This window comes from Mugil cephalus, chromosome 8 (assembly GCF_022458985.1).
Source record: "Mugil cephalus isolate CIBA_MC_2020 chromosome 8, CIBA_Mcephalus_1.1, whole genome shotgun sequence".
NCBI classification, from domain to species: domain Eukaryota; kingdom Metazoa; phylum Chordata; class Actinopteri; order Mugiliformes; family Mugilidae; genus Mugil; species Mugil cephalus.
This window is the reverse complement of record NC_061777.1, coordinates 6,322,448-6,333,302: the sequence shown is the minus strand read 5'-3', so window position 1 is coordinate 6,333,302 and position 10,855 is coordinate 6,322,448. Positions and strand designations below refer to the sequence as shown.

At 40.7% G+C, this 10,855-nt stretch overlaps 1 protein-coding gene across 1 annotated transcript; it reads right to left on the bottom strand.

Annotated features, from left to right (window-relative positions):
- Positions 1–228: 228 nt before the first annotated feature.
- ptar1 (protein prenyltransferase alpha subunit repeat containing 1) lies at positions 229–10,422 on the bottom strand. The gene is made up of 8 exons (XM_047591621.1): positions 10,381–10,422; positions 8,160–8,350; positions 4,269–4,438; positions 3,653–3,719; positions 3,461–3,565; positions 2,031–2,286; positions 1,600–1,952; positions 229–1,302 (listed from the first exon to the last, which is right to left on the bottom strand). Exons 1-8 carry the CDS (start codon positions 10,420–10,422, stop codon positions 918–920), a joined length of 1,569 nt encoding a protein of 522 aa, XP_047447577.1. The 3' UTR covers positions 229–917.
- Between the last annotated feature and the right edge of the window lie 433 nt (positions 10,423–10,855).

Genomic DNA, 10,855 nt, shown 5'->3' with positions numbered 1-10,855 from the left:
CTTGCAGCATCCAGGTCCAATGAGACCAGAATTAACAACCGCATGATGAAATATGAGGTTTTCTCTACATTGTGTATACGTCAAAAGTGTCTTTTTTCATTTCAAAATGGTATTTAATTAAATATATTAATTAAAAAAAAAACAGTTCCTCCTTCTAAAGGTTCAGTTAATCGCTTGGTAAAACAGATTAAAAAAAATCCATCCTAATAAAAATGAAACAACGTCTCGTAACATATTCAGAATTTATTAAATTAGGTGACATTTCTAGTCAGTAATTTATAAATGTTATTCTTTATTTCATAACGTCCTATTCATTTATACAACATTGGTGAATTCAGTATTCAATACAATCAGGTCCAACTATTTCAAGTGAGTCAGACGGTGTAAATTGTGTTTTGCTCTCACATCCAACGTCCTCCTCCTCATGTGACAGCTTTGTTAATTTTTTTTTATTATTTTTTTTTAGTTGAAATACTTTAACAGAAATGAAGTAAAACATGCAGACGAATACCGAGCTGACAATAAAATAAAAAAAAAAAAATTTCTGGAAATTTGACCTGAGGCATTGAGACACCTGAAATAAGACGAGGATGTACTAACGGACACGTAGTGAGCCAGTAGTCTCTGTGTGGGCACATTTCCCATTTCCGAAGAAGGTACTGGCTCAGATGAAGGTCAAGAAAATCCAGATGTTTCTGAGGAAGAACATCCCCATCCTTAATACCTATAGACAGGAGTATAGGACAGTAACTAGGCTTTGCCAGGACTGGCTGCTAAAGTCATCACTGCATTTAATGTACTAGTAATATAAGTCAGCACTACAGATAGGTAAGCCGATCCTCAATCTGTGTCTAAAGGCAACTGCATTGACGAGAAAGGATTGGGCTCAGAGTTCTCTTTCTCTCGTTCTCTCTCTCTCAAGACCGCAGGCCGACGACGGTGTCTAACCACTTCTCGTACGCCAGGGCGAAGCGTCTCTGCTCGGGGTTACAGCAGCTGTCCAGAACACCGCTCACAAAGCTGTGCTCGGAGGAAAGGGTGGGGGGGCTGGGCAGCGGGGCGCCTCTTTTCAGGCGCTTGCTGTCTTGCGGGTCTGGTAGGGCCACCCCGTCCACCTCCATAGATTCTCTAGCGTGTCTCTGTCCGTTCAAACTCTCCCCCCAGCCCGCGCAGCTCTGAGGGCCGACGTCTGGGACGCTCGGGTTAGTGTCGTGCGGGCCGACCGACTCGCTTTCCCTCCTGCTGCTACAGTGATGCTGGTGCTCCCTCCTCCACTGGTTCCACAAGTAGAAGACGGACCGCCTGGGGGAGGGGGGGAGGAAACATAAATGTGTAGGTCGACACATCATAGTAATTGTTTGAACCGATTCTCTGCATTTAATGCATTTAAATGAGTCAAAATAAGTAGTAGTGAGCGGCTGCAAAAATGCTAAACAGAGCGGCTTCAATATTTATACACTGTATATTTACATTTACAGCACATTATCTCTTCTATTATGCTTCTGTTTATGAGATTCACCACGTGTTTTAAAGCTATTTTGAAGAAAAGCTTTACAAATCACTGCAGAATAAAAGCTTTGATGGCCTCCTCGGTCTCACCTGTGACACCATAGCGCTTCATGTCCGGGGAACGACTGAATCAGGTCCGAGCACAGATCCATCTCCCGGTGGAAGAGCTGCAGGACTGTGGTGAAGCTGAGCTGCCTCTCCTCCTCGAGCCCCGCCTCCGTTCCCGACAGCTCCCCGTTAGTCTGAGTGCAGATGTACTGGTGGGAATTGTTGCTGGGGGGCCAGTGCTGGGACGAACAAGTAGTGTTGGTGGTGGAAGCTGGAGTCTGGCAGAGCTCAGCGACCAGCTCCTTGAGCAGGAACTGGCGGTAGTGGAAGCCGCTGTGGTCGGACACGTGCATGGACACCCATAGGTGCATAGATGACAGCTCGTCATGGAAAACCTGCAGGAAACACAGTAGCACAGATGTTTATGGTCTCTCCTCGAGCAGAATTGAAATGAAACCTTCTTGAAACCTTACCTTGACGTTGCCCTTCGCCATGTGCTGCAACACCCAGATGCGGTGGGACCAGGCGTTGTAATTGCTAGGATAGCGACAGGCAGCGTCAGAGCACACCTTGATCTCCTGGTGGAGCGTCCTGGCCAGATGGTCGCAGAGCTCCTGACTCCTCTCTGCAGCAGCCGGCTCTGCTTCACTCTGCTGCTGCTGCTGCTGCATGTTTTTATTGTGGCCAACAGCAAAGAACGGGTGCAGAATCTGCTGCAGCACCCAGCGTCTGCAGGGACACATTGACCGCTGAGTTAGGAAACTTTATTCACTACTCGGTGAATTCACAACTATGCCAACTATGGTCATTTGCTTCTTTTTATGTGCGTCAATGTTAAGTCCTCAAAAGTCCTTATATTTACAAATGTTTCCAATTCTGAAGATTGAACTGTCACCTTGTGATTAGATAGATGATAATATAGATATAAAGCGTGAACAGGGCCAGCTTGCTCTCTCTCCTTTACTCAGTGCGTTTACATACACAGCTTAATCGAGCTATGCTTGAAATTCGACTTTCTGAACGCGGTCCTTGTCCCAGTTTACATGCGATGGAGAAAATCGAGTAACTGATTATCATGTGGCTTTTAAGCGGGTTAATACGGTCACCTTTCTGGTTGACCTATTGCGTCATATAAGAAACAACTGGAGTCGTTCATGCGGTAGACCAGCATTTCACACAATAACCAGATAGTTCAGCTTTTTTAATCTCGTACGTGTGTGTTATGTGCAAACTAGTTATGGTGCAGATAAGACGCACACTATCCCTCAGATGGTTCTTCTACCGACCCTGTTTACCTTATTCTTCCTTATCGCTACCTTATCGCTTTCCATTTGCATTATCTGGGCGCGTTTTAATTGGATAAGGAGAACTCAGATTTTAGTTGGAGTAACATGTTTACATGCATTTAAATTGTCCAGCTAAAGTCAGATTAAGGCAATAATTAGTTTTTGTCACGGGTATGTAAACATACTGTCATACACTAATTAGGAGTTGCTGGCTGCTGTGTTTATGTGTAATAAACAACACTTAGATGTAATTGGTTGTTATTGCACAGTATTATCTGAAGCCATCTTCTCCTGACAAGCAACTTTCCACTGCCTCTGTTAGACTGGTTTTTAGCCATCAAGATGCCGTAGTTTTATTTATAACAAGACACATAATAGTCGATGAACAGTCAAATTAACATTGTTGACATGTTTAAACTGTTACCATTAATGCTAACTGTGAGTAAAGTTGGTAGTGTCGACTTTAGAGGGTTTAGTTCACTTACATGTGATAGTTGTCTTTTTTTTTTTACAACTAGGCTGGATTCATGTGATTCATATCCCATAACTAAACACCACCTGTCACCTGTTGTTTTGGTCCCTGAACAAGCTGTACTTGTTGAAGAGAGAAATCTCACCGGTGTATCCATGTTTCTGGACTTTTGGGGAATTTGGTGAGGGCCAGTTTGCCCAGGTAGAGATCCTTCTCTGGGTTAAGAACTCCACACTGCAGCAACTCCTTCCTGCAACAACAATGAGTCATGCATTACAGTCACTGTAGGATAAAATAAAGGATTATCCACCTATCCATTCATCCATCCATCCTGTACCTGACATTCCATGCAGTGGTGAAGTCTGGGTTGAGCAGCAACAAGGTGCCAGTGATGTCCACTAAAGCTGGGGGACACAGAAACATATTTTTTTGTTAAAATCAGGGGAGTAACACAGTAATATAACATTATTACTCAGCCTCTTGCAGATAATATAATTGATTGGAAGTACCAGACCTATGACACATTTCTGACCTCAAAGTCAATAATCAGTTGCTGACTCAGTTAACCAACAGAAGTAATAGGAGGGTTAACAATGTTTAATTATTCAACACATGAAAAAAAGAAAAGAAAGGTGTCAGGCATTGTCAGCAGTCAGCGTGAAAAAGAAGAGTAATTATCATGAAAAAAAGCAATATATCACCAGATTCAATTGATTAAAGTTAAACACAAAAAATAAACTAAAATACCATGAATCAGTTCATTCTTGGGTCCATGTGGACATTTGTGCCAGATGTTATAAAATTCCTTGAATGAGTCCAGTTTGTGCTCAATTTGAGGAAGGAATTCCCTAAAAGTCTTCCTGAGATATCATGCTCACAAAAAAGGGGGTGAATGGATGGACAAACAATCATTCTATCAAAACTTTTGTTAACATCCACAGAGAGTGACTGACCTTCTCTGTCCAGCCAGAGTTTGCGCTGGCGGTAGAGCAGCAGCTTGTTGTGGACATATGGCAGCAGAAATTTGACACACCAGCTTTCAACGCCCAACTTGTTCTCCACCAACACGATGGGACTCCGGTTGTAACGAGCCTCTGGACACGGAATCACACCAATCTCATCACTGAGGGAGCAGACAGAAAGAAGTACAGAATGTGAGTTTTATTCTTTGCTTATCGTCACACTTTGTGACGTGGGTATATTAAACTCTCTCCTCCAACAGCACTAAACAATAATTACACCTCCACCTTGGAGGTAGATCTCAGTGTTCACGTGCTAAATTTGAAGACAATTTCTGAGGGAGTGGTGCGTTTTTTTCCACCTTTGACATCATCGCATCTGCTTAATTCAATTCAGTTCAATTATAGCTTACAATTCTTTCAATTGTTAAAACCAGACATTTGCAATAATACAAAGAAATTAGGAAAAAGGAATAATTACAAATCCTTTTTGAATAAATAACAGACATATCATCAAATATTTCAATATGGCTGTGCTCTTCCCTCATTGGTTGGTCCATACGCTCTTGTCTGACGACTGGTTGTACAATCATCAGTATATTAATGAGAGAACATTTTTACATCAATAGCCTTCCAGGATTAGTCCTTTGTTTTTGGAAGCAGTAGCTTGCATCTTCTGACTTATTTAATGTTTACATAGGCCATATCTCATATAGGATGCTGCGGGGTCGGCCCTGATCGTATCAACATGAAATAATTTGGTGAAAATTATTTTATATGCTGCAGATCTTCTTATCTTTATATATAATTAATGCTGCTGAAAGCTACTGCACACTGATGTCAAACTGTGCAAGGAGGCACGCTGTGACTAAATTATTAATGTTAAAGTGTATTTACACGTTACGAGCAACCATGTAGGTTTTTCTCTAAAGGAAATTATATTATTATTGTGCATGAAGCCTGAGCCAGAGCTATGGTTTCCGTAGAGGACGGTGAAGATTCAGAAGCAGAAGAAAGATAGCTGCTTGATGCTGCTGCAGAATCCTCTGACTTTTAACTGCACATTTAAGGAACAAACCAGTACATCAGTCAAAACCGTCCAAACACAGAGTTTCCATCCATAGCCCTCTAATAACTGAAGTGTTTTGTAAACTCGAGCTGAGTGTTTCAAATATGGCTTTGACGTTCGGTAACGGAAGATGGGACGTGATCCAGGAATTTTTTTTAAACGATGTGAAAAGTTTCCTGGAGATGACGCCAACTCGAAAAATATTCCAGAGAGGGTTACGGAGTTTATGGTGTTGGAGGACTAGAACATTTCTCCATCTGTTGGAGCTTCTGGGGCCAAGACACCAGCTACCATCTCCTCCCTGCTTTAACTTTGTCAGCCTTATTTTTAGGAATAAATGTGGTCACATGGTGCACATGAGATGAGAAAAGCCTGTTTATTTACAAGAAAACTTGATCTCTACTTTTAAAATCCCTCCATAACATAGTTAAGTAGAGTGGTGCTCTGCCAGTCATTATTTACATAATCTCTTACAAATACAGATGATGGTAGAAACCACAAAAAACATCCAATTTAATATTAAAGGTCCCATATTATGCAAAATTCACTTCACAAGTGAAGGTTTTCTTACAGTAATAGCCTGTGTATGAGGCCCCAGAAGTAAAAAGAAATTCTACCACTTCCCCCACTCGCTTGCTCCACTTTTTAACAGGCACCTTTTCCCTTCTTGACGTCATGTGGGGAAATAACCACTCCCTCCGGTAGTGGATGCTGCCTCCGACCCGCCCCCGGGATAGATGAGCCCACCCTCTAAAATAACGGAGCGGGCCTCATTTTTTCTCCTCGCAATCCCTCGCAAGTCATAAACACACATGGGCGGCTGTTGCTCTGTTATCGGCTGCATCATTTAACACAGAAGTCTATGTTTACTCCTTCCATCTGAAGAACCAGTGGATTGATTTTATTTTTGCTGGAAAAGTACCAACAAAATTTCCCAAAATTTTGCGTGTGTGCACCCAGCATTTAATGGAGGACCGCTCTCTAAACGTGGGTCCATACAAAGCAGGCTTTGCTAAACAGCTTAAGAACATATATATATATATGTATATATAAACCATACAATTTCTTAGTTTTTAAATTAATTTAAAAACTAAGAAATTGTATGGTTCATTCAAACTGTAATGATTTCCCTTACAGTCAGCGGAAGTTAGCATTAGCTACATTAGCTGTAGCAGCACATAGGGAAAAAAAACTAAGCAACATATTCCAACACACAGTATCTTTAAACATTCAGAAAAGTCCTGCTGCAGCCACAGAGTCTGAACTTCTTCAGGAACAACACTGTCTCTACCAGCCATAGTCATAAATCCACCGTAAACATCAGTGCATGGTAACACCAGCGAAAGCCGCATCCTTTCCCCAAGAGAGGCGTGGATAGACATAGCTTATCAGCATTTAAAGGTACAGCCTGTTCTTTTAAAGCCCAATGCTGAATTTGGAGTAATACACTTGGAAAACAACAACGTCCGACCTCTGACACCGATTTGAAATTGCTGAAAAAAATGCTGCTTATTTTATACCAAGGCGTTCCAGCATTATCAATATTAAGTGGACTCCTAACATTAACCCTTATTCCTTCCTCAAACCTTCTGGACACCTTTGTAGCAAAAATGCACAATGAAACAGCCATAAAAACCTCATACATCAATATTTATTTCTTCGATTTAATCGTTTTCAGGATTATAACCCTCTAAATGCCAGTCTAATGATTCGAAATATTCATTTATTTTGCCAAAACTGAATTATTTTCCATATGTCAAAGATTAGCAAGCAGTATTAGCAGTATTTTTTATGTGGTATCGGATTTAAAATTGTTCACCCTCAGGACACCTTCATGGCTAAAAATGCATGCATCCTAAAAACAGACATAAAGTCCTCATACATGAACATTTAATATTTATTTCATATTAAGGTGCCCAGACAAAATGTGCAAAATGCATCACAAGAGTATAAATGGCATGTGAGAGGAGAGTTCCTGCAGAAATTCATGCCACAGCCAAAATAACAAACAAATGAAAGAAAAAAAATAAATGCCCGAGGAGGAAATAAAGGTTAAGAGCAGGCAGATTTTGAAACTGATACGGGACTGAATAAATAGCGCCTTATGGTGATAAACACTAACTGCATTCATAAACGAGGACCATAACTCCACCTATATTTGGAGTTGGGTAGCAGACCACTCAAAAACAATTTACATGGGAACAGTTAAAGGCACAAATAGCTGCCTCAAACTTTTATTTATTTATTTATTTTATCTCTGGTAAAAAAGAGTGGAACAAACAATCGGCTGAGACATGATAAAGTGTAAATGTATCCAACAACATGCGTTTCAATATGGTTGATTTTGCGTTTATGCAGTTCAGACTGACTCATAATAAGGAGAAATAGTAGCTACTAAAACTGAACAAAGACAAATACCAATTTGTCAGAAAATTAACTGGACGTAGCAACCAAACGTTGTTGACCAATGCAAGGATGTGTCAGGGTTGACAGCTGCCCTTAGTTACCGCTTCGAAACGACTGGGAGAAACCTACACCAAATTACAAACTGCGTACCACGTTTAGGTTATTTAAAGGGGAATTACTGGCCCCACGCGTGTAAGAAGGACACCAATTCACCTCGATATCTACCAAAAACAAACAGCTAAATTGGCTCGCTAAGCTGCAAACTTTCTCCCCGGACCGCTCTAATTCCAGGTAATAGCCCAAGCCCGGCAGCAGAAATGGATCGGACTGTCGCTTGGATAGAGTGTCCAGTGGATGTGAGGGACGTCTGCGGGAGTCCGTGTCGTGTCTCCACGGTCAACTCTACTTACATGTTTGGGTTCCTTTTAAATGCGTTGGTGATATCTTTGACAACTCTCTGGACTAAGACGTCCACCTCCTCCTCCGACATTTTCACACACCGACTGACGTCACACGGGCGATGAACTATTTCCGGGTAAGGTATCAATATTACGGAAGCCCGGATAGACCAGTAGAGCACAGGTGTCAAAAAACTGTATTCCTAGGATTCACACAATTATAGTGAGAGTTGTGGACATAAGACAACATTGAGATCAAGAACTATAAGGAAATTGCACCTATTTTTCTGAAGAAACGTCTAGTTGTTCAAAAAATGTTTTGGAACAGTGCAGTTCATTAAATGTAAACGCTTTAATGATGCTTGCACTAATACAAACAGAAACATTTGGTGCAGTCATTATTTTTAGGTTAACACGCTGTTGTGTTACTGGTGTGGCCCACTTGAGGTTACACTGGGCTGAACGTGGTTCCTGCAGTGGAGAAATAGTGTCATTCACACAGTCAGTGTGGTCTCATTGAAAGCATCATTATACCAGCAGTGATGATAACATCTTTATTACTAATACTATGATTACTATGACTGTTACTATTACTATTATTAATTTACCACAGACATGGGGTCATTTCTGTTTTGATCCCCTGCACTGCTGAGATCAAAAAGTGTCTCACTGATGCTGTGACTATGCCACACTTGGGGATTTATCAGATCATGGGAAAACTTTATGGTCTGGGGTATTTTAAATATGAACAGGCATAATGCAATAACAAAAATATTATATAATGTCATATAAACACGACTATATGAATAAAGTGAATGAAGGAGATAAAGTGCAGACAGGGTGAGTGTAAGCAGGAGTTACAGTTATTGATAATAATCAATATTTACATGTTATTTCTGAGATAGTGTGGACAATAAATAATAATGCATAAATAACAACAGGAGACAGTTGCAATAAATATATATATTTCATCATCATGGATTAAATTCATGACTAAATTGCTGTGTTTATTTTGCATTTCTGAACAACCACCTCAATTTTTGTCGTCGTCATAATTCAGTAATGAATCAAAAAATAATGAAGAAAAAAAATACAACCTCCAGTAACCTTGGGCTCAACTGAAAACCTTTGAGATGGTTAGCACAAAAACTGGTTCAGTTTAGCGCAAGTGAGACCTAAACTTGCTTAATGACACCAACTCTGCATGTTTCTGTGCATTGAGACAACCAACAGGTGGCAGCATACACTACACAAGCAACCAGATAACAATAAGTGTGTCAGAGAGCAAAGATTCCCCCCTGCAGAAACAGGATGTGTCCAGACATGGAGGTTTATGCAGTCATGTGATCCCCCCTCTTCTCCTCGCCTCTTATGTAATCCACATCTCAGCCATGTGGCCCCCTCCGTTAACACTGACATGAACATTATGCTTTCAATCATTTATTCACAGCCATTAACTGCCTCTGGCAACAGATGTATAAAATGACATAATGACTTTAGGGGATGGTGCACAGGGATCCATGAGAACTGAAAGCCAGCAGAATTACGTGGTGGATTCTCCAGCCTACACACATGCCTTTGTTCAAGAGGCCTGCAGTTCACAGAAGCAGCTGTCACACCACTTCCTCAGTGGCAGTATCTAGTGAAAAAATACATTGTTTGTCTTTTCCACAGCAGATCATTTAAATATATAGAAGTGTCAAGAGATTAAATATACCCACACTGAGGAAGCAGCATGCCTTACAGAGCGATAAGGCTTTATGGGCAAGAGAAGTAGCAAAAGACAGATCTGAGTTTGCATTAGTATTTTTAACAGGATAATAAAATGGATCGGAATAACATTTGAGCGTAGCCTGTGGTGTCCTCGCAATGCATTCTTTCCAGCCTGTTTTATGGTCTTCTTCTTCCTCCACCAAAGTCTGTCGCTCATCCTGCCCAGTCATTGATGAGCATTTTCTCGGTGCTGCTTATGGAGGCCTAATGTTACCAAAAATAAAAAATCTATCTCATTCTAACAAAGCATTGGCCAGTTTGGATCAAGCAATATAAAAAATGCAATTTTGACTTATTAAGTCAATGGAAATGGAAGGCAGTTTTTTCTTTATTTATAAAGCTCAAGTTCTCAGGGGCCTGAGGGTCTCTTTTGATCCTGGTGTTACACAGTCCTGATAAATTTCTTATATGTTGTTCTTGGAATCTGCTGGAGTCACTGTCCAAGTTTTATTTGAATTACGCTCTCCGTCAGCTCGCTATCACTTTCTGTGTAACCATCCATTCGACACGTGCTAAAAAAAACAGGCTAGGAAGCTCTTGGAGTTCAGCAGTGTTTTTTCTAGAGCCTGCTAGTCCATAATTGGTCAATTCGTGCTGTAATTATATTCTCAAGAAAGCAGGGCACACACAGATGCAAGGCAGAATGAATAAAGTGAGTAAATTTAATTAAATTAACGATAACAACATACAATGCAGTCACCAGTGAGGATAAGCCAAACAGAGCCCAAACTAAGTTAATCAAACAAAAAACAGCCACAATTGAAAACAGGAATCACAAAAATAAATAATGAAATTCAAAAGGTCAAACAACGAAAGAGGAAACAAAAAGATGCATAGTGATCCAGGAACAAACAGATAAACTGAGTGACTGGCTGCTGGGAAAACAAGAGATGGAGGAAAGTAATCAAAACGCATGAAGATGAGGTAACTAGACA